This window comes from Dipodomys spectabilis, unplaced genomic scaffold, assembly GCF_019054845.1.
Source record: "Dipodomys spectabilis isolate Male_0828 unplaced genomic scaffold, ASM1905484v1 ptg000136l, whole genome shotgun sequence".
In the NCBI taxonomy this organism is placed as follows: Eukaryota; Metazoa; Chordata; class Mammalia; order Rodentia; family Heteromyidae; genus Dipodomys; species Dipodomys spectabilis.
In genome coordinates this window covers 9573353-9597439 of record NW_024870813.1, presented here as the reverse complement: position 1 = coordinate 9597439, position 24087 = coordinate 9573353, and the positions used below count along the sequence as shown (strand labels likewise).

At 40.9% G+C, this 24087-nt stretch overlaps 1 protein-coding gene across 1 annotated transcript in view; it reads left to right on the top strand.

The window, feature by feature from the left end:
- Lrmda (leucine rich melanocyte differentiation associated) overlaps nt 1-24087 on the top strand; it is a 1111100-nt gene that overhangs the window by 625486 nt on the left and 461527 nt on the right. The window contains exons 3-4 of the mRNA XM_042690338.1: nt 7097-7223; nt 18918-19057. Of these exons, the coding sequence (XP_042546272.1) occupies nt 7097-7223; nt 18918-19057 (267 nt within the window). The remainder of the gene's footprint in view (nt 1-7096; nt 7224-18917; nt 19058-24087) is intronic.

The following is a 24087-nucleotide window of genomic DNA, read 5'->3' as shown; positions in this document are numbered from 1 at the left end:
ACTGTTCCTTAAGCTTTTTCTATCTCATGCATGGAGATTTGTTTTGTTTTATTTGAAAATACTATTTGAGTATTCCTAGTATTTGTTCCTAGTAGAAAATTTAACTAGGGAAAACTGCAAAAAGATACCCAGGAGTGTATGATATGTATCTGGAAGATATAAACACAAATATAGAAGTGTGGAGATACATACATATATATATATGCATATGCATATACATATATGCATTTGTGCTAGTATGTATATGGAATTGTCTTAAAGTCACTTATTAGTAGCATTTTATAAACTAGAAAAAAGCAACAAAGACTACTTTAATGACTCTTAACTACCAACATGGAAGAAAATGCCCAGGGAAACATGGTACAAATGAAAATTTGTGTGAAGAATGGAGAGGAGCATTTGGATAACTTTTAATTTCCACGCATGAGATACTGGTTTGTGTGTGTGTATGTGTGTGTGTGTGTGTGTGTAACATAATGTACTATGATTTAATTTTAGGTACTTAAATATATAGCATGAAATTCTACTGGCTCATTAGATATCTGTCTACAGTATTTTTAATTACTGAATAGTGTTTCATTACACAGATATGCTGGGCTTATTTAACTCATTTTGCTGTACTGTTGAGCCTTTAGGCTTGTTTACAATGTTATAATAAATAATGCCAAACATAGCAGTGAATGCCTGTAATTTCAACACTTAGAAGGCAGAGGCAAGAGGATTGCAAGTTTAAGCCCAGCCTGAGCTACATAATGAGACCCTGTCTGAAAATACTAATAATTCTATAGTGAACCTATTTGTACCTCTCTCTCTCTCTCTCTCTCTCTTTCTCTTTCTCTCTCTCTCTCACACACACACACACATTTTTTTTCTTTTGTGCTGGTATTTGGGCTTGAACACAGGGTCTGGGTTCTGTCTTTTGACTTTTTCACCCAAGGTTAGCACTCTAACCTTTGTTACAATGCCACTTCTTCCAGCTTTTTGGTGATTAATTGAAGATATGAGTGTCATGGGCCTAGGCTGGTTTTAAACTGAGATTCTCAGGTCTCAGTTTCCTAAGTAGCTAGTGTTTGTGGGTATGAGCCACAGCCACTTGGCTTCTTACATGTATTTTTAATCATTTCTGAATATATTATTAGAACTAGATTTATAGGTAAAACATGATTTTTAAGGCTTTTAATATAAATTGCCACCTATAAAGATTATAATAATTTTACTCTTTTGTATTTCATTGATCTATTATCTTAAACTTATGACAAAACCATATTCAAATTTAAGCATAAATATTTTACTTTAAATATCATATAAAAAGAGTCTTTTTTAAATTTTTTATTGTGAAAATACTGTACAGAGGGGTTACAATTACATGGGCAAGATAATGAGTACATTTCTTATCGAGCATAGCCTCCTCCTTTGTTTCCCCTTCCCATCCCATTCTCCCCCCACTCCCCCACCCAACCCTCCTCCCCCCTCCTACCAAAGTTGTAAAGTTCATTTTGGACATAATGACTTGTACGTCTCATTGTTGCAATGGGTCCACCTGTATCCCTATTTAAACGATTTGTTTTTCCCTTCCCCTCCACAAATTATAACAACATCAAATACAGTAAAAGCAGGGGTTATACCGTGGGGGAAGGACATACAAAGAAGGAATACCTCTTGAGGCTTAATGAACAGAGTATTTAAAAATGTTTGTGGGCCAGGTGCTGGTGGCTCAGGCCTGTAATTCTAGCTACTCAGGAGGCTGATATCTGAATATTATGGTTCAAAGCCAGCCTGGGCAGGAAAGTCCAGGAGACTCTTATCTCCAATAAACCACTCAGAAAACCAGAAGTGGCTCTGTGGCGCAAGTGGTAGAGCACTAGCCTTGAGCTGAAGAGCTGAGGGACAGCGCCCAGGCCAAGAGTTCAAGCCCTACAACCAACCTCACCCCCCCCCCCCCAAAAAAAAAAAAAAGTTTGTGGTATCACTAGGCCATTTCCTAAGACATGAGCAGTTCTGTTGCAACTCTTTGATCTTTCTTCATTCCATATTGGCTAGTTTTTCTGTGTCTGTCCTGTCCTTGTGACTTTGGGTGTGGCCACTGTGGGAAGTTAATTCTCAGTTTTCTTTCTAGGACCTGCTATATGTCAAGCATTGGAGTAGGGTAGAGATAAAACAGGAACCCATTTTTATTTTTGCTCTGGAAATTTATCTCTGGAATGACCCATTAGAACAGACATTGGCCAATGAAAATCTCCAGGGGTCTTAAGATATGGTTGGTGGGCACTGACTACTCAGTTTCTGGATTATGAAGGGTTGGGGGGATTCCAAGTAGTGGCAAAATATGAGGGAAACTACTTTCAAAGGTACAGTTACTTTTCAGCTGCTAAGGAAGTATTTAAAGACTGTATTCTCTGTCCTAGAATACAGGGACAGTCTCTGACTCTTACTCTTCCTGATCTCAGACATATACCTCAAGATAAAGATAAGGAAGTGCCTGGCTTCTGAAAGCAGAGACCAGGGGCTGCCATCCTGGCCACTGGCCGGCACCCTGCCCTTGGGATTTGCTTTCTGTTAGCTCTCTGTCAGCTCTTGGCTGAGTGGGGCTCGGTTGGTGAGGAGGCACAGAGCCATCCATGCATCAGACAACTTTCCAGGTATGTAGCGGTCACATTGTGACCCCCTTTTGTTGGGATCTGAGCAGACCGTCATGTAGAGGGACAATGGCCAGCCCTTGTAAGCCAGGAGGACGGGCCATTGTGGAAGATGTCAGATCTCAGCTGCCAAACTCAGTTTCAGCCCTGTACAAAGTACAAAGACTGTGACCTCTGTCTCTTCCATTCTCATTTAACATGGTTGTGGATATGTAGATGGATATCGATACATTGAGGAAATAGCTGGAGATCTCACTGAAAATCTTGTTTCCTTGCTTGGTTTGAGAATATCAGACTTGAGGTTTGGTCCTAGCCTTGAGGCCAAATATGGTTCCAAAGAGAGTAAGATGCTGCACTCAGGGTCTGTGGTGGGCTGGCTGTTTGTTCCTGCCACTTGCTCCTCATCCCATACCAAGCACAGGTGTTACTGCTGGTATCAGTTGTCAGCTGAGAGAAGCAAGTTCTATCCTTGACAGAGCTTGTGTGCCAAGGGCTTCTGAAAAATCACCCCTGGTGATTTTTATGGCACAGCTCTGGCTGGTTGTATGTTGACTCCCAGAAGCCCACAAACCAGAAGCCCGCTAACACCCTTCCAGACTGGTCTAGTCTTTCTCCTTCTCCATTCTCATTAGTGGCCCATTCTCATTGTGGGAAAGAATGAAGGAGTCTGAGTTTGTATCCACACAGGGACTGAACGTAAGGAGCTCGGAGCGCCCTCTTTGGGGCCCCCTGCTCTGCCTCCGGCCCTGCCCCCTGCTCTGCCCCTCCCTGAGGATTCCTAGAGCTGCCTTCTGCTGAGCAGGGCAGTCACCCCCCTCTTTAGTAGCTGCTGTTTTCATAAGCTAATGAGGGCAGAGTGTAAGCCACAGGCGATGATGCTGGGGTATTAACTGTGACAGGAATCTTGATCATAATTATCTTAACGAGGATAGGGTTAATTACAGTGGAAACTTAAAAGTTATCTCCGTTTGAATCCACTGGAGCTGAATGCATTGTGATGTTTTGTCATTTTGATGTGACTTTGGAAAAGGCACCAGGACTCTCTTGCTGCTGCAGCTCCTGTGAGAGCTCAGGCTGAGCCAGCAATCCAGGTGACTGAGGGGGTAGCTGTGCGGTAGGATCATGACAGCTCTTTTGCCAGTAGATGGGGGGCAGGCAGCCAGGTAGGAGTTCTGGAGGAGCTGATGAGATTCCTGGAAGAAACCACCTGCCACCAAACAGCCCTCCCCTCTTATCTCCCTGCCTGTTCTTGGTGGTTCTTTACCAGACTGGGAGGTACTATCTCCGGCTGGCTTTGCCCAGAAGTGGGTAAAACTTTGCCAGCCACATCTAGCACCCTGGCCCATGCCTCAGACATCAGTCACCACCAGGGAAGCGGATGAAGAGCTTTGGAATGATTGTCACTCCCTCCATCAGTTCATTTATTTTGAGGTACATTTGTTCAACCTACACATGATTATGGTAGATTAGAAACTACAGTTTCCTTGTCATCACCTCTAAGGTTACTACCGCTCTTCCATTAAGCAGTGTAGACTTGTGTGCATCTTGAAAACCCTTTCCATTTTATTTTTTTCCCTGGTCGTTTTATTTCACAGTGCAGATCTATTTGCGCTATCTATGTGTTATAGAGGGGTATGAACTCAAAGATTGTTCCAAGTAATTTTGCTTTCATGCTCCTTTCTTGGAGAACAACCACTACAATAATCACTAGGAAGAAAATTAAAAGTGAAAAATAAAGCCGTCTTCCAAGTGTATATTTATTAACCTCCACATGCCAGCCAAGTCCCACAAATCCTTTCCCGTAGCCTCACAGCACTCGGCTCTCTGTCTCTCATCCTCAGACCCGCAGCTCTGAACGAAGCTGATTAAATGACCAAAATGTTCAGCACACCGATAACATCAAAATAGGGATTTATTAGTCAACAGCCCCCAAGTAACATGGCTCTTTCTTTACTGAGAAGCTAATGACATAATGTGAGAAAGAAAAAACAATCTCTGAAGGAGGATTTGAAAGGAGCTCTCCTGGAGGCTTCACTCTGCAAGGGAGCTCTGCCCTGAGCTTGCACACTGAGGGAGAGGACAAATATGCTGGCAGGCCGGGGGAGGGGAAGGGAGAGGGGGGAGAGTGACCTCTTATGCAGCTTTGTCCCTCACCATGCTGTGTCATTCGTGTCATTTTGTTTTCTGCCTTCCCCCAAAGCATATTGGATGAAGCTTTCTTCTTCTGCATGCCAGTTGCCAGCCATTTGCTGATTCTCATGATAAAAGTATAATATTTGCATAACATAACTCGGGAACAATGTGTATGTGGATGCTGCCTTTGACCAGAGTCCAGCTGAGATTTGTACACAAAGAACTTATTAGCCACCCATAAAGCTGTCAGGCAGGAGGCAGCCCCCTTTCTCTCCTCTGGTGGTGAAGAGCCTGGTCCTGAGCATCACTCATTGACAGTCCTTCCCAATTCAGAAAGGGTCTTTATAAGACCTAGCATATCTCAGTGGGTTTGTTCATCTGCCCACCCTGTTTTACCAACACATGTCCAAGGTCAGAGCCTATAGGGTAGAGGGTGATCAATGAATGAAAAGAGAAATGGAGTAACAAGGGAAGGAGAGAAGGAATATTTGCAACTTAGTCTTCTCCATTTCTGTAAGATCCTGTAAACTAGCAGGAACACAGGCAAAAAGTTCAGGTTAGCTGACAGTGAGCCTGAATTCACACTGAATGGAATTAATGGAATTTTATTTTGCTGTCTCAAAACCAGTAGGAAGATGAGGAAGGCTGAGCAGGAAATAAAATAGCATGGCCTGCAACCCAAAGTATGTGCAGTACTTTCCTTTCAGGTTGGGCCAGGCAGTGCTTGCCATTGCTGCTGAGGCAAGGTGCTCTGGGTAGTAGAGCCAGAGTGGGACCACTTTGAGATCTGACAGACAGGGAGGAAGCAGGAGGATCTGTGGGTCCAGTGGAATCTCAGGTTTAATTTCTTACACTGCAGCTTACACATGACAAGTATGGACTCCCTAGTCCGGAGGCCCCTTAGTAGAGTCCCACCAAGGAGCTCTGGGTGTTAAAGTTCATGTACCCCATCGTGCATCCATTGCATATGCAAGCTCAGAGAACTGCAATGTAGAGGCTAGTCCTGCACGAATAAATAACCCTGATGACATCTTCCTGATTCGTCACATTTTATGGAATAGGCAGGGAACCCATGCTAGTTCTCCCTCTGGTAGATGTCATAGCTCAGCTGTCAGCCTGTGCAAGCTCAGCATATCTCCTGGGTCCAGCAGGTGAGTGAGCGGGAGAGCATGTGTTTGCAAAAGCCTCTGGACCTGCCGCTTGCCTTAATTAATGTCTCTGCCTGTGCTCAGGCGATCACTTGTACACAACTGCCCAGCATCGCCTCTCTCCCCAACACTCACAAAGAGCTCATCCCATAAAGAGTTAACTTCCAGTTAAGTGTGTAAACAAGGCGATTTTCCCTCCTTTCTGATAGAGTATTTGTTCCCCCTGCACTGGATGCTTAATCTTCTTAGTCGCCTCCCCTCCCCCCCAAACTGTCTCCACATCTACACTTTGTACTAGACTCTATAGTTTGTTTTCAAAAATAAAATGAGAAATCCACTTGCATACATTAAAATAGGAACTTCAGGCCAGGAGCTTTGAAATAGACATTCCCCCCCCCCCCCCCCCCCCCCCCCGATCATTCTTCTTTCCTTCAAACAAAACAAAAACAAATAAAAAGAAAGAATGAAAAGGGGGAAAAGCCCTCTTGGGCTGGAGTGATGTAATTCTGCAGATGTCTTGCTTGTTGGGCAGTCAACGGGGACACTGGATAGAAGCAAAGAGCGATTAGAAAAGAAAAAAAGGCAGGGAGGGGCTGGAGAGGGTAGGGAATAAGGGGGGGAGCATCCAAAGATGTGAAAAGAGAAAAGAAACCTTCCTTGCCATTTCCCCTACGACTGCATGGAAAAGAACCGCTAAGAAATGATACTTGAAGTTATATTTATTATTGTAAGAGGGGTATGATATTTCTAGGCAGGAATGATGGATGACAACTTAAATTTGTGTCCAGGGAATGAAGGTGAACTGTGACAGAGTTATTTATCTTGGGAATGGAGGTTAGGGTCAGCCCAGGCTGGGTGCCTGAAGGCACAAGACATTGACAAATTTATCCTGCAGGCCGTATCTGAAGCCCTTTGTTTTGGATCCTGGCTACTTACTAAGTGACCCTCATCCTTCATGTTGGCAATGCGTGAAGGATGCAGGGAGTGCCAGCGGCCCCTTCTCCCCACCGCCCCCACCCCTGGCTCCCACTACTAATTCTTGTCATTCACTTTGCTGACAGGCACCAAGCCCAAACTATTCCCAGTCCTGAAAGGGAAGGTTAAAATATTTATTTCGGCTCATAATAGCCTCTCTGATTTAGTGCAGGATCATTTTTCCTCTTGCCTTTGTCATTGCAGGTCACTGGAAGGACTGAGCGCATTCAGGAGCTTGGAGGAGCTCATCTTGGACAACAATCTGCTGGGGGACGACCTTGTGTTGCCAGGGCTACCCCAGCTGCACACCTTAACCCTCAACAAGAACCAAATATCCTTTTCTCTGCCCGCTGTGCCTGTCCCCCCCCTTCCTGCCTGGCCCCCTACTTCCCGTCCAGACCTAGTTGTCCCCTCTTGCCCCCCCTTCCATTCCCGCCCCACACAAATACCTGCAAAATGTCAAATGAGTTTTATGTGTCAGCTAAATTAAAGTATGTGAAATACAGTCCATGGGCAGACAAAGCGTTCTGTCTTCTGGCACTCAGGACACTTCAGAGTAATTTATTATAGGTCATTCATAAATGAAATGCACCATTATATCTTCCTGTTGCTCCATTTTAGTGTAGAGATCTAAGTTATGGCTGCGAAGAAATCTTTTTAATAGATAAAAATAGAGAAAGAAAATAATGTCACTGCCGTGGAGGAGGCAAAGCCGCTTCTGTTTGCTTGGGCTTGTGTGGGAGGGCGACCTCTGGTGGGAAATAGGAGGTAATGCCGCTAAGCAAACTTTGGCCTCCTCTGGAAGTTTTTGGAAGGTGCTGGAAGGTGCTGTTGCAGGCTGAGGGACGATCTGGAGAGGGTGAGGAGGGAGGAAAGAACTGAACTGGAAAGACACATTTGAATACCAGACCTGGCTCTGGCTTCCTGTGAATACCATCTTGGGCTGTGATGAGAGGCATAGAAAAACATTGTAAAGTGTGGCTTCCCCTAAGAAGGTGAACACCTAATCCAGATGCAGTTGGGATTCAGGACATGAACTGCTTTGGAATTCTCCTTTGTTGGGAGTCTGGATTACCGTACACTAAAATGCCTGTCCTGTGAAGCAAGGAGTTCTCTGTGTCTTAAACATAGATAAAATTGCCTGGCCCAGAGAACACATTCCATAAATAATCAAGAATGAAGAAATTAATCATTATTAGTAGCATTTCATGATTAAAGTGTTCATAGGCCCTAGGTAATTTTTAGGGTACTTTATAGCAATTTTTATTCTTACTAAGCCCTGTGAGAAGGGTGTCATTTTAAAAAATTTATCTAGATGCTGAAAGAGGTGAGGCCTAGGCCCCCCAGGTCAGACAGCTGCCCAGATGCTAGGCCTCAGTTTCAATCCCAGCTGTGGTTGTATCCAAAGTTCTTTTCTTTCCTCAGTGCAGCTTCAGACTGGAAGTCTGATTGCTTTGTTTTATTGATGGAACATTTGAGACCTGGAGTAGTTAAATCACTTGTTCACATTGACACAATAAGTTAGAAAAGGGACCAGAATATTTCCTTTTGGTTGTAAAATATAAGCAGACATACACATTAAGTTTAGCATATTTGCATATGTCAGCATTTGAGTTTTTTTTTTTTTTCAAAAGCAGTTATTAGCCACTGTTTATAGTTCAATCCATAAGCAAGTATTTTCTTTATTCTGTGAAATACTGTCTAGGTCAGCACTTGCTTCATGACAGAATACCACTGTCTGGGTAACAACAAAGGTTTCTTTTTGTATTGGAGAAGCTAGGGATATGGAAACAGGAGGCCAGTGTGGATTCTTGATGATGACTTGTGTTGAATCCTTACATGGTGGAGAGTGGAAGTGAACATGAGGAGGCCAGTTTTCTCCTGTCTCTATATAATTGCAGTGATCCCATCATATGGGCTTTACGTTTATGATCTAATAACTTCCCCAATGATTAGGGTTTCAACACGTGAATTTGGGGTGCATACAAGTATTCAGACCTTAACAGATTTGCTCCTGGTGACTATTATTAATGGATACTTTCACAAAAATGTAAGTAGAAGACATGTAAGTAAGTACAGAGTCTGTGTTAATGAAATTTTAGTGGCTTTTCCTCTTCTGTCCTTTGGTCAACCAAGTATCCTAGTTATTTGAAAACTTATTGTAGCTAATGAGTTTTGTGGTTTTGTTGGCTGTCTTTAGTGATTAATTTGACAATATTCTTAATCAAAGATAGGATGGTTATTAAAATAGAATTTAGGTAATATAGTTTTCCCTTGAGCCCTAGTGCTCATGACTTGTATCACTTGTCACTGTAGTTATTAGAATCTATAAACTTGAGTTCATGAGTCAGCTTAGTCAGATTTAGCTGTATGGGCATGGACAAGTCAAGTCATTTTTAGAGACCCTCTGTTCCTCACCTGTAAAGAAATAAGTTGGACTGGATGACGGTTTCATTTTTAAGGTTGCCAATAGCAGACGAGTTTATGAGTCAGCTTAGTCAGATTTGGCTGTATGGCCATGGACAAGTCATTTTCTGAGACCCTCTGTTCCTCACCTGTAAAGAAATAAGTTGGGCTGGATGATGGTTTCATTTTTAAGGTTGATGATAGCAGACTTTAATGGGTTTCTTGGCTCCAAAAGCTGAGGATTATATTTGTCCTTGGTTGAGTCCTTTTGCTGCCCTGTGCCTCAAACTTCCTGGAGCTTCAGTGGTAATACTGTGAAAGTAATAAGAATAGCCTGGGAAGGGCAGAAGCTGAAGGCACCATGTAGCTGTAAACCTGACTTATTATAACGCTGTCTAGAGCCAAGGGTGCAATGTGGCTTCTTTCCTTTTTTCCTTCTCTTAATGGTAATAAAGATCAGCTTTCCCTTCCACTTCACTTAGAAGTCACATACCAAAAGGTAGGTAAATTCATGCCATCCTAACACTCCTGATTCTACCTTTTCAACCCACACAATCTCCTGCCTATTATGAAAATGGTTCAGGCTCTCAAACAATTGGTAGCTTCCACATTGCTGTTGCTCCCCGTGAAATGCCTTAGACACAGGCTCTATCAGTTAATTTTTGCTACACAATAATCTGTCTTGGAATTTAGTGGCTTAAAACAACAAATATTTTATGTGTTTACAATTCTATGGCTCAGTTCATTGTCTGGGGCTAGTTGGATGGTTTTTTCGCTAGTCTTACTTTAGGTCACTTATGCATCTAGCTAGAGCTGGATGGTCTGAGATGGTTTTGCTCTTATGTCCAGAGGTTGATGCTGGTTATTGGTTGGATTACAGGTCTCTAGAATGCTTTATAAACCACATTACATGAACATGGTATTCTAGGAGCTCAATCACCCATGTACAAGTACATTGTAAGTCCTACTTGTATTGTGAAAGCAAGCCAAATGTAGAATAAACATGGGAGGGGAACCACACACATTGTGGATATAAAGAACAAGAGCTCATTCCTTTAGCACTGTCTATACAGATCTTAGCATCCTTTCTTCTGAAAATTTGACTTCATTTTTGTGATGAAAGGAGCTCTAGAATCAACTCATTATTGGCCTCTTAAAAAGTATTAGTTCTTTTTGGGGCTGGGAAGGTGGTTCAGTGGTAGAGCGCTTCCCTTGCATGCCTGAGGCCCTGGGTTCGATTCCTCAGCACCACATAAGCAAAAAGAAAAAAGCCGGAAGTGGCAGTGTGGCTCAAGTGGTAGAGTGCTAGCCTTGAGCTGAAGAGCTGAGGGACAGCTTCCAGGCCCAGAGTTCAGACCCCACGACCAGACCCAAAAAAAAAAATAAAAAATAAAAAATTTAAAAAAGTATTAGTTCTTTCTTGTAAATAAGATCTTTGAACACGTTAGGAATCTTATCCAAAATTGGAATTTTCTTTTTTTTTTGCCAGTCATGGGGCCTGAACTCTGGGCCTGAGCGCTGTTCCTTAGCTCTTCAGCTCAAGGCTAGTGCTCTACCACTTGAGCCACAGTGTTGGCTTTTTTTTTCTGCTTATGTGGTGCTGAGGAATCGAACCCAGGACCTCATGCCTGTGAGGCAAGCACTCTACCACTGAGCTACCTTCCCAGCCCTGGGATTTTTAAAAATCAAATTCTTGTGTGTGTGTGTGTGTGTGTGTGTGTGTGTGTGTGTGTGTGTGTGTGTGTGCGTGCGTGTGTTTCCTTTCTGGTTTCCTATGGTTTGAACTCAGAGCATGAGCACTATCCCTTTTTTTCTTTTGCTCAAGGCTAGTGCTCTTCCACTTAAGCCACAACACCACTTCCAGCTTTTTCTGAATAGTTTAATAGAGTTAAGAGTCTGACAGACTTTCCTGCTCAGGTTGGCCTCAAATCGTTATCCTCAGATCTCAGCCCCCTGAGTAGTTAGGATTACATGTGTGAGCCACCGGTATCTGGCTTTGTTTAATGTTTTAAGTTTGGCATCTGTAGAAGAGATGACATTTATCCTATCTGATATATCTCCTATGTAAACCTAGATTAATTTTTGAACTTATTTTCTAATAAATTTAATAATTTTTAATGAACTTAGTAAGTCAAACAATTATTTTTAATAAATATATTTTTAAATTTTATTAAAAAATTTTCATTCTTAAATATAATTTTGTTATTATTAAGTTGTACAGAGAGGTTAGCATTCTGTAAATCAGGTACACTGAGTGTAATTCTTTTTGCACAATTAGTTTTATTTATAATTAAATGTCTATAATAATGCTATATCTTAATAGACTTTTACAACTTGGATGATTAATTTTTTTATCCTTTAGAAAGAGGAAATTCCACATAGTGCTTAAGAAAATAGGATGTAAGACAAGACTGAGTCTACCATGTCTACCATGAGTAAGTTATTAGGAATCTGTATGTCTTGGTTTCATGGAAAAAATGGGGACAGTAGGAGTACCTGACTCCTAGGTTGTTGTGAAGGATGTGTTAAGTTTCTCACCAATATCAAGTTACAGTAACATGGTAAGTGCCACGTAGGGATTAGCGTGTTGTTGTTACTGCTATCCTAGAGAATTAGGTGACTCTACCTGATCTAAGACCACACAGCCAGGGCCATAGTTCCTTGACTTCTTTATTTTTGGCAGTTTAATATTGCCTTCAAATCATTGTAAAGATTGGGCACCACTGTTGAATACCTTTCATTCTTATGGAACATCTAGAAGACCATGCTTTTAGAAGTCATATAGATTGCCAATGGTGCAGTTCCATCTGAACCCAAGGATGTTCATTTTTAGCCCTAGAGTCTGAAACTCAAAGGAGAGGCAAATGACCATATAAGAAGTCTGATGTGGAAGCTGCTTATGCCATGACAAAGTCCTGCTCCCAGCTGGGATCCCAGGGAGTCTGCTCATGAGATTCCTGAGTCCAGTTTTAGGAGGATCAAGCAAATTTCTTGTCAGTTCTCTATCTAGCCATTGCCTTCATTCACACCTATATAACTTCTGCTTCATTTCCCATCTCAGTCCTGCTACTCCTTTGTTCCCCTTGTATTCAGTTCTCATCTTTGATGTCCTACCCTGTAATACATGGAAGCCTGGCTGCCCACCATAACCTCCTCATCTTTTGATTTTTTAACGGTTACTCTTTGACCTTTGGTTCATCTAGATTGACTTGGTAGTCAGTAGTCATAAACTTGAACCCGCTGGCCCATGTTCTCATTCACTGTCCTCAATCACAAGCGTGCACACACAATCCATGACTCTCCTGCCAGGGGAGGTAAGATCTTTAGTGATAGTCTCAGCCATGTCATGTCTGAATACTCAATCACAAGTAAGGAATCAATTGTAAATTCTGGAAATATGTAGATATGTCACCTGTGCAAAAATGTAGATATGTCACCTTTGACACTTTGCCAACTTCCTTCTTTGGTATAACCTGGCTTTATTTGGAATCACAGTTTTTAATGTAATCCTGTTTGCTTCAGCACATGTAATAGGAAGTGAGTCTGAATTGTAGTGTCAGTGAAAAGCAATGGTAGTGTTACATGTTACACAGCTAGGCTAAGGCAAGACCACTTTAGTGACTCAGTGGATCTCTGTTCCAACAGAAATTTACTGTTATCTTGTAGAAATCTCTGAACACTGTAGAGGAACCTAGTTTCTTTATAAAATGGGTAATATAATACATCCTGCAGAGTATTATTGAGAGATTCCAATGGAAGTATTTTTGTTAGCACTAAAAGACTTTATAACTTCCTGACACACTTTACTAAAATTTCTTAGTACACCCAGGTAAACTCTTGGTGCTTTTAAAAAAATAAGCCTAACTGGAAAACTCAGCCATCTGAGGTGAGAAGACAGCTGGATAACAACATCACATATGATATCCATCCAAAAACATGTATAGCTTTTCATTTTTCAGCATTTAATTCACTCCATCGGTTAGGCAATTTAGTTACTTTCCTTCTAAAAATGAAATTCCTTTAGAACCTAGATTGGACTTTTAAACTCTGACATTACTTGCTTGTGACTATTTACCCAAGTATTCCTAATTGTTGTTTGGATGTGATAATATTTCTGACGTATACAAGACTCAAATGTGATAATGTTATGAGATCGTATTAAATATACATTCAAGAAGCTAAACTTATGATTATCTCTGGTTAGCCATGCCTGCATCATCTGTGCTGAAGAAAACTTCCCTCTGATTTAAAGCTGAGCCCAGAGAAGTTAGACATACCATTGTCACCTGAGAAACTAACTACTTCAGAACTTTGCACCTGGACATGTACGCAGACAGGCTCACTTCTTCCTTTCTGCTCCAAACTTAGGAACAAGATGTTGCTTTGATCTTAGACTCTCACAGAAATTCTCCCTTGGCAAGCTCAGCCTTGACAGCTGGGCTTCGTGATGGCAACTTTCTGTAGACAACACTGAGAAAGAAAATCTAAACGCCAAGTCCTCCAGAGAAGACTTGATGAGGGAAGCCAGGTGTGTGCTGAGAATCCAGCTGGAGATAGTTGAAACTGTGCCAAGTAACTTCCAATTTTTCAAAAAGAAAGAAAAGACACCCATAGGAACATCCCTGAGTCTTTCTCTACTACCATGGTCTTGGTTAGCCAGAGATACCAAGTTTCCTCCACTAATTGCTTCTGCTTAATTTTCCATGCAGCCTGACAAAAAGGAATGTGGCAAGTTCTGTCTCAGCCCGAAATCAGGCAAGACAGGACTGCATTGCCCTTATTGACCCAGGAGACTGAGGAGCCAATTAGAACTCCTTCTAATTCATACTCCAGTGGTGGTCAATGCAGGGCTGGTCAAGAGCATACAAGGAGAAGGCACTGGGTGCTTCCTATCTAGTTTGGATTTGGTGGGGGGGGGAATGAATTAGCTCATTCTGACATCATTTTGGATGATTGTTAAAAAGCACAAAACGTTGGAATGTCAAAATATCTTAAATAAGTTGGACTCCTAGAAATCATTGGAGTTCTTTTCATGAGTAACTGAAGATTTCCAGAGCCTGCAACCCCCTTTGCTCAAGAAGTGCCTATCAGGAAGGGCATTTAGAGGATATACAACCTTCTTTTCCAAGGCTGATTCACTTTTCTGGATCTTAGAGACAGAATGATGACTGCTAAATGAGGTGTGAAAGGAATGTTACTTTGAATAAAAACATATAAAGGGAAATTGTTTATAAATTTGAATTGATAAGTAACTCAAATATTAAAATTCCTAGAATAGACACAGTTCTCTTATACTACATGGACTTGTATCAGGACTTTTTCCCTACTTTTTTTCTCTTTGCAAGTTCTCATAGTGTCAGTATGATGAAATTCTGTGATGTTTACTGTAGAGAGCATAATCCTCGTTATTTCCTAATCAGTCTTTAGATTGATTGAAATTTTATTTTGAAATTTTGATATTTTATTTTTGGTGGCTTAGCAATGTTTCCTTCTGTTTCCTCACATCTGTGTTATGGATAAGTGTCCCGCAGAGGTGCCTGTGTTAAGGGCATGGAGGAGATAGGAGGTGTGCAGGTCTCTGGGACTGTGCTTCTGAAGGAGTTTATTGGATCGTGATCTTTCCTTTTTCTCTCTCCCTTTGCTTCCTAGTCTGTTGGGTGAGATCTTGATTGTACTATGTACTGTCCATCATTGCCAGATGGTATGCTCCACCCACTTGAGACTGAAAACAGTGGTTCAGTCCAGTCTGGATGGGAATTTCCAGAGCTGTGAGCCAAAATATGCCTTTCTTCTAAGTTAATTGTCTCAGTACTTCATTTTAATGATAGAAAGCCAACTTACACACACACCTATTATTGGGAACTTCACCAAAAACATAGTATTGGTAAAACTTATAGGATTGATTAGATTTTAGAGAAACTCTTACTTTTTTTCCACATATGAACTGTATAAGATTTCAGAACATTTCCAAGTTAGGGGGTGGGTATGTATATTTAATTTAAATGTTCTTTGAGTTAGAGTTCATTAATCATATATCATCAGTTTTATGTTGGGCCCCAGAGTTAAGATTAGCTTTGTTGGTGGTGGGATTATAACAATAATAACAATGACTGCAAGTCACACAAATATATCCCACTGAATCACAAATGTTACATATAGATATGTTCATCCTAGCCAGATCACTAGGATTCCTGAAGCCATTCCCCCTGTCGTTCAGCTCAAGGAGGGAAATGTAGAAAGACAATGATCTTAATCAATGAGAGTTTAAATAATTTATGTTTGTACATTTTATAAAAATACGGAATCATGTGACTGAGAAGGGCCTTTCCCAAGACTCTAAAAGGGCTCTGTGCAAGCAAGGAATCCCTTGCATATATACCTTGTTAGCTCTATGAAAGAAATCTACATATAAATATGTACTTAGATTAAAGTACTCCTACATCCCCAGATGGTGGGCAAGCTAAGCTTCCCTTACTAATTTCGTTCAAATTCAGTTACTCGTTTCCTCAGCTTGCAAATCTTGCCTATTTTAACTATGCTTCCACATAGTTCCCTGTTGGTATAGGAGATGAAGCAGACCCAAGTTTGAAGGAATTTGCCTGAAGCAGCAAATAGGTTTGGGTTCAAGTTTTCCCATCCATAATAGAGAAGCCTTCCTCTTCATCACCGAGGTCTCCTTTTTACATGAATAGTTCTGAATTTGTGTGTCAGCATTATTTTGATAACCAGATATCTCGTAGTCCCACCAAAGAAACACTGTTCTAACATGGGTGAATGATTAGCTTGTCTAGCTGCCCTCTTGGAATGAGGATTTGGATTTGAGTTTTTGTGACCAGTCTTAGTGTTTTCCCAGAGCATCTCACAGGTCTCTTGTGTGGGGAACGGGTTGGACCAAACTCTGAAGTAGAGAGGGTAGAACTGAGAGTGGTCCAGGTTCAAGCACAGGGTACTACTACATCTGGATGGCCCTGTTGAACGCTGCTGAATCCCAAGTACTGGATGGAGATATAAAGAATTTTGAGGAAGGCATGCCAAAGCATATGCCCAGAAGTACCCTTGCCTAGATATAAATAAGAAGGATGTGGATCGCAGGTGGCAGAGCTCTTATTTTTCCTTTGTCCTTTCACTTCTTTACATACAGGCAACAAAGCATACAAAGATAGAATCTGTTGGAAAAGTTACACTTTCCCTGAAATTGCTCACTGTCATTTTACTTGTATTTAGATATTGATAATTTTTTTGGGGGGGTCTGGTCGTGGGGCCTGAACTCTGGGCCTGGGTGCTGTCCCTCAGCTCTTCAGCTCAAGGCTAGTGCTCTACCACTTGAGCCACAGCGCCACTTCCGGCTTTTTTCTTTTTGCTTATGTGGTGCTGAGGAATCGAACTCAGGGCCTCAGGCATGCAAGGCAAGCGCTCTACCGCTGAGCCACCTTCCCAGCCCCGTGATGATTTTTTTATACAGAGTATGATGGTTGAACTTCAGTTTAAAAAGCTTTTGTTATGTTTTGTCTTCATCATGTTTTGATTCCTGGTTGTCTGTCCCCTGTCCTTCCAACCTTACTTTCCTGGTTGGATCTCTGGTAACTCTTTTTCTATTAACGCCTATTGTCATCACACTATGTGTGATCCTCTCCAAATGCTATTTGTGAAAGAGTCAAAGGATGAAAATCATCCACTTTGTTTGTCTTTGTTTAGGAAATGGGCTAGATATTGGGAAACTGAAGTCAGCAGTGAATGACCACGTACACACTGCTCTTCTGCTTATCTTTTTCCTGTTGTGTGTACTCACTGTCTCCCCTTTGCCCCCACCCATGGCATAGCATTTGTTCCTGTATGAGATGGTTCAGAGCATTTTGTTTGAAAAATGCTTGATGAACTTAGCTTGGAAAAGATCCAAGGAAGGCATGTGAGCTTCAGATATTTGAAGGGCTCATCATATGAAAGAGAAGAATGCTTTTTATTCGTCTATAAAACCAAGTAATGAAATTGGGTTCACAGATAGAAGTTACAGAAAGATTCAGTCTATTATGATGATCAGAAATGGAATGTGCCTCCTTGTAGTGGTCCATTGGCAGATAGTTTAGGGAGTGTATGCAGAGTTCATTCTTCTGGGCCTTGCTGAAAACAAGCATAAGGAAATATGGGTAATATTCCAATGTTAGGTAATATCCTGACAGGTGAGATAGCCTTTTTCTTTGACTTTACCTTCTTCTAGGTCCACATGACCCTCACACCCAGAAACTGGACTCTGAATCTCTGATTCCTGTATATGGCATCTCCCTGTGTATATAACCCCTTTCTATTGCCTGGCAAGGACCTCATTCTGTCTGCTGCTTGACCAACTCCTCTTTGTAGACTCTGGAAGTCATGGCCTTCACACGTGGCCTGTCTAATCATCATCGCTCTGCTAAGGGCTTTGCTAATGCAGATTAAGTCAGTGGTTGAAGTGGGTTAGTCCTTTCCCCATTACCTGTAATTCCACAAATCCATGGCTTTTCATATTTAGCTGGGGGATCTGTGTTTGCCCTGATTTGTCAGTGGATTCCATTGGTGGATAATCTCATCATGGTGTACCTCCTCTGTGCTTTCTCTTCAGTTTTCTCCTTCACAGAATATTAGATCATAACAGACTGGGACAGTTCATTTTGATCTGCTTAATAAGTTTGATTAACAAAATCTATCCTAATTTTTGTTGTCTTTATCTGTTAGCTTTGTTCTCATTTTCTTCCAAACTAGTGCTTTTTTGCTACCTAAGAGGCAGCTGAGCAATGCTTATATCCTCCATACAGCCCCCTTTGTTAAAATGCCAAATTCCTTCTACTCCAAGGCAAAAGAGAATATATTTGAAAAAAATCTACTTTTTATTTCTAGAAAGTAAGCTCCATGCATTTATATGTTGTGAAGTATTTTACTGAGTAGAATCTGTCCTTTACCATTAAATTTTTAAATGTAACGAAAGAAAAGTCTGGTAAGTGGGCCCATTGTCCCGCAATGATCTAGTCTTTGCCTTACTGGTCTAGGGGGAAGTTGGAGTGTATTTTCAACAGTGGAAGTGAAAAATTAGCAATGTCCTATGCCCACAGCTAAATGGACTTGAGTCTTTACCCAGTCATCATGTAGGAGCAAGAACAGCCTGTCTTATTAGCTGCTGTGGTGATGTTATGGTCTGGATAAGAAATACTCTTCCCCCTTCAAAAAGAGGCTCATTACTGAGGGTGTGGTTGCCAGCTGGCGGCATCATCTGGGAAGTTCTGAAAACTTTGAGATGGAGTCTAGCATGAGAAAGTAGGTCATTGGAGGCACATCTTTGGGGGTGAAACTTTTCCCTGGCTTATCACCCCAACACTTCTCCCTGCCTTTTAGGAACTGGATGCCTCCATCACACCTTCCGGAAAACATGATGTTCTATCTCTCTCCAGCTCTGAATCAGTGGGCCCAACAACTATGGACTGAAATCTCTGAAACTGAATCACAATAAGTCTTGCAGCCTATTAAGTGGTTCTGTTACCTATTTTGACACAGCAAGCAAAAACTAGCAGCAGTTGTGTCTATCACTTAAGGTCTTAGGTCCTTACTAAACCTTTTGTCTTCTTGGATTATGACCCTTAACCTTTGTCACATTACTGATTTGGAGTGTCTGCTTGATCACCTGGCAAAAGTAACACCATCTCTGGAGTACCTCAGTCTGCTGGGCAATGTGGCGTGTCCTAATGAGCTAGTCAGCTTGGAAAAGGATGAGGAAGATTACAAGAGATACAGGTAAGTGTCCATGTGGTGGAAGAAATGAATCTCTGGAGGATGATGTGATACTGAGGGCCGCAGAAGCGAATGATAAATATTAGTGGACTTCACATGTTGTCAGCATTCTGACCTTTGGAAAACACATAGCTATTGTCTCCCTTTGTTGAGTCACAGAAACAAGGCCGATGAAAAGCTGTTGAGTGGTCTATGTCAGAGGTTTACAAACTTTTTCTTTTCAAATAATAAGTAGGTTTGTTGTTGCTGTTGTTGTTGTTTTTTACCAGTTCTATGAAGTCTGTCATAACTATTTAATCCTGGTGTTCTGGAACATACGTAGCCTAAATAATTTGTAAACAAATGGACTTGGCTCTGTTAAAATAAAACTTCATTTATAAAATAGACAAGATTTGACCCCTGTTATAGTTTGCTGACCTTTAGTTTGTATTGTATTCTGCACTATACCTCAGACTCACCTTTTAGAGACAGACCTCTTCCCACCAAAGTTTAGGGAAATCACATATACTCCCAAGAGGAAGGCCCACATGCCTGTACTTCTTTGCCTTAAATCCATTAGCCATGTGCTTTGATGGCTTCAGGTACAAATTCAGTTTTTTTCTCTTCTACATCTAAATCATTTTACCTCTCTTGATTTTACCTGATGCACAAAATTCATTTTGGTTTCCTTCTTCATTTTGAATTCCACACACCCCCATTCTTGGTTCTTATTGTATAAATGTTTTAATGATCTTTGCATGTATGTAGCTTTTCTCTGTGTCACAGTATTAACACCCTATCCATGTTAATGTGGAAAAGAGGAAAGAAGAAAGGGAATAATAGATAGGGTTTCAGGGACATAAATTTGAAAGAGTGAGGGAAGACCAACAGTTTCAGAGGAACTTGTTCTTTGTGGACTCATTGAATATACTGTGGTGACTAATGAAAGAATATAGTTTATATAAGAGGAAAACCATAATAACTACTGAAAGTTATTTTGAATTTTAAAATGTATACACACATTAATAAAGCTACAAGAATTCAGTTATAGTTCTATTTGAATTGTATAACCTACTTCCTTTTCTGGATTTCTTCATTAATTTTCAGGGGTCTTAGATTATTCCAAATCAACTTAGAATAAGTTATAATCTTACTTTAAATAAGTGTTGAGTATTTCTCCATCATCAGAGTTTTCATTTGGGATATGAGGCTGCAGTAGGTTTAAATGTGAGTTATATTTGGGAAAATGTAGTTCATATCCAGCAAGTCGATACTTTCACATTTCTAAGTCCTCACTTTAAGTTGTTCAATCACTTAGAATATAATTTGTTTCTGGAACACTATTCAACTCAGGCATTTAAAAGCTTGATTGTTTTAAAATTGCAATGATTGGTATTGATTGTGCATATTAATGGTTTCACTGTTACATTTCCAGGCATGCTTATATTGTACTTGGATTATGTCCACTCTCACAACTACCCTCTCTTGCTTTCCCATTTCTGTCATCTCCCTTACTCCTTCACCCTTTAGTAGTCCCTCTACTTAAAAAAATTTTATTTTCCACATATGAGAGAAAACATATCTTTCCCGTAGCAAGCTTATTTTACTTAACATGTCTTAAATACCATTCGTTTTATTGCATAATATCATTCTGTTCTTTATGGCTGCATATTACTTCATTGTGTATACATACCACATTTTCTTTATGCATTCATATGTTGATAAACACCTAGGCTGATTCGATAGCTTGGCAACTGTAGCACTTTAAATATATCTTGAGACATTACAGAAGTACAACAAAGTTTTCCCATTAAACATATTTTGAAGGAATTCTCATTTGTTTTCTGAATTTCTTTAATTCATAAAAATGATTCAATAATAGATATGTGCATAACATGTATATATGTATTCTATGTTCACAAATGCTTTCATTCATGTCCATTCATTTATTTGTGTATTCATGTATTCACTGTATTATATGTGTCTACTACTGTTGGCAAGTTTTGTTATTTTATTTTTCTAAATTGAGAGATAGTAGAAAGAAAGTTTCCATTTTTGTCCTGTTGTGTTTGGCGCCCCCAAAGAGAGGGCTTATAAGATTGCAAGTGAAAAAGGAAAGCTAATAACACTTCACTTGTTATTGTAAATGGTCACATTGGTTAAAAATTTTAAGATTCATGTTGTAAAGTAACAGATCTGATGTCAACTCAGTTTTGGCCAGGGAGCCTTTAAAATGGGAAGTGTGTTTTTATTAGTGATCCCCAATGACCTCTGAACCATCCAAGGCATCACAGTAGCAAACTTCAGATCATCTTTTGGAGATTCAGATGTTCAGCTGGCTCTCGCATCCTCACCAACGGCGACTGGGCAGTGGCCATGTGCTCCCTGTTCTGTCTCAGCTTTTTGTGGATTCCATTGTAGAGGTTTCTCTCACTACTGTATACATACGTTTCAACATCTAGAGAATGGCTTCCAGTGAGTAACGACCAAGTCTACTTGTGACACGAAGCCTCAACAGTACCTAACTAGTGCTGGAGATGCAAACATCTCTCCATAACTTTGCTGGAGGTGGAGGTCTGGAATCACCTCTCCTTCTCAGAGCTGAGTACTTACAGGCAGATGCAGGGACCTTCGGGCACCTCAGATGCCTGTTGACCATTTGAAACCTATTTGAATGCTATTTGGATCCAACAAATGTAGTTCATATGCATCAGATCATTTTTTTTCTCAGACTTAACCCAAATCCTAATTCTTTAGGGGAGAGCTTGGTTCTCTAAGACTCATTCATCTCACGGCCTAACCTGGACATCCCTGGTCCTGCTCACTCCAGGTCTGTGTTTTGGGAAAGATAGGAGGAACAGACTGTTTTTAGAGTGCACCTAGCACCTAGCCAGGAGGGGATGAATTCTAGCACTTGTACATGGCCCAAACTATAACTAATCAGGGGTTTACCTTAGAGAACCCATAAGTCATTCACAGAAAAGGCAAGATGCTATTGCACTGACGGAAGTAGAGACTAAAAGCAATGGAGGAAACATTAAATGTGTGCCACTCAGTTACACATTCACTGCATGCTGCATCTGATGGCACAATAGGATGGGAATAGGGGGTTGATTCTCTAACAGGTTTGCATTTTTTATTCCTTTACGCATTTCTTTCTATTTTTGATTGTTAGGTACTCACTCTTGTATTCAGAAGAGATAAATGTGTGCATGATACACGATGTAGTTCCAGTTTGTGGTCTATGAGTAGCTTTGCTTTGTTTATCCTGGAGTTTGTGCTTCATTTACCCCTGAGAAATTTTACAGTTTCACAATATGACTTTTGAAATCAGAGTTCTGGTGGCATTTCCATTTATACAAAGCCACGCAGCTGCTTTTTTGTTTTTCTTTCAATAAAATATTTTTCTGGGTCCTTCACCCATAAAGCATGAGGTCTATCTACCTTCTTTCTAGCTGTTCCTGAAAGCCCCTCTATGTAAATTGATGTGACATTCCCACAAGAAAATTGTTTAAAGAATGAATGATATTTCTGTAGTTTACTGTTTTTCACTTTAAGTACATTTTCTGACAATATGTCTTATATTAATCATTTAAGCAATAGTAAGAGCTTTAAAGGAGTGTATTCAGCAGCAAGAATCCATGGTTCATTTAGTGCTGTCTAAAAAAATTTCTTATTGATTGGCATCCACTGTGGTTATGTGATGTAATATTTATAATATGTCACCCAGCCATACATCAAAACAAGTATATGTATGTGTGTTGTTTCATTTCCAAGGAGATGTTGATTTCAAAGAGGTCAGCTCAGTTTTAGGTGATGCTGTGGCCAACCGCTGGACCAGAAATGGGAAGTGACTAGATTTATGAAGTCACAGATTTTTGTGGAGCCTTTCCTTCCCCAACCCCCAATAAACCCTTTTGGCTTCCTCACGTCCCCCTGTGTACCTACCCAGTTGGATTTTCTTGGCACACAACCCTACAGTAAAATGGGCTCATTAAATTCCTGTGTGAGCATGAACATACTACTGAGTTGTTGAGTTGTTGCTGGGGCAGGAGGGAAACCATGCCTGGGGCTCCCTTTGCCATCCATCATAGCTCCTGGCTGAGAAATGTCCTTGGCCATGTTATGGGAGCTAAAACCTACCCGAGCTTTGCTGTGTGGATTACAGTGGTGCTGTTGTGGGATGAATGTTGAATGGATGCAAATGTGGTAACAGAAGCCTTTGGGATTGGGTCAGGAAAAGAGAATAGGCAGGAAAGACTTGGCCAGAGAGACATCATAGCACTTAGAGACTTTGGGTAGACTTTGACACAGGCCAAACTAGCAAATCAAGTATGATAAACTTGGATACTAAGACTGGTCTGTCATTTGTCTTCCTTTTTGTCTTCTTGTTTTCTACAATGCTTTGGAAGTCAATAGTGGACGAAGTGCTGGGCTTGAATCTTTAAACAAGGGTCCTTCAAATAAGCTTGCTCTATTCCAAACCTTTTGTCCTGCATTCCCTTGCACCCTGATAGTCCCTGGTGGGTCTCCTCTTTTCCCCTAATATAAGCCCTAATGTACTCCTTGCAACTTTAAATTATTTAAAATATGGTGTCTTTTTTCTTTGTTCTCTGGTAGGGAGCAGTGCTGGGGCCTGTCCAATGTCTATAGCACTCAGTCCAAGGGCAGGCAGGCAGAAGAGACCCTCCAGGCCTGGGCTGTCCTAGTCTACCACCATTTCCCACTACATAGAAGCTGTAAAACTTGTGGTTTACATAACCCAGTTAGCATTCCCCAGCTAATCTACAATCCGGGCTTTGAAGATCACAAGAAAGCAAAGGTCATGACCCTGAGATCAAAGTGACAGAAGCCCACATAGTAATTGCTGGTTACCCTCCATAGAGGCCCTTGGACTATCCTGTGGGTGTATTGTTTGCACAGAGACTTCAAACATGCTGCTGGAGAACTGTGAGGAAAATCAGCTGGTCTTTGGTAGTTGTCAGACATTCATTAATGCTGTAGGTGAGCTCACTTCAGACTCATTAGAGTGAGTCATTGTCATCTCTCTGAGC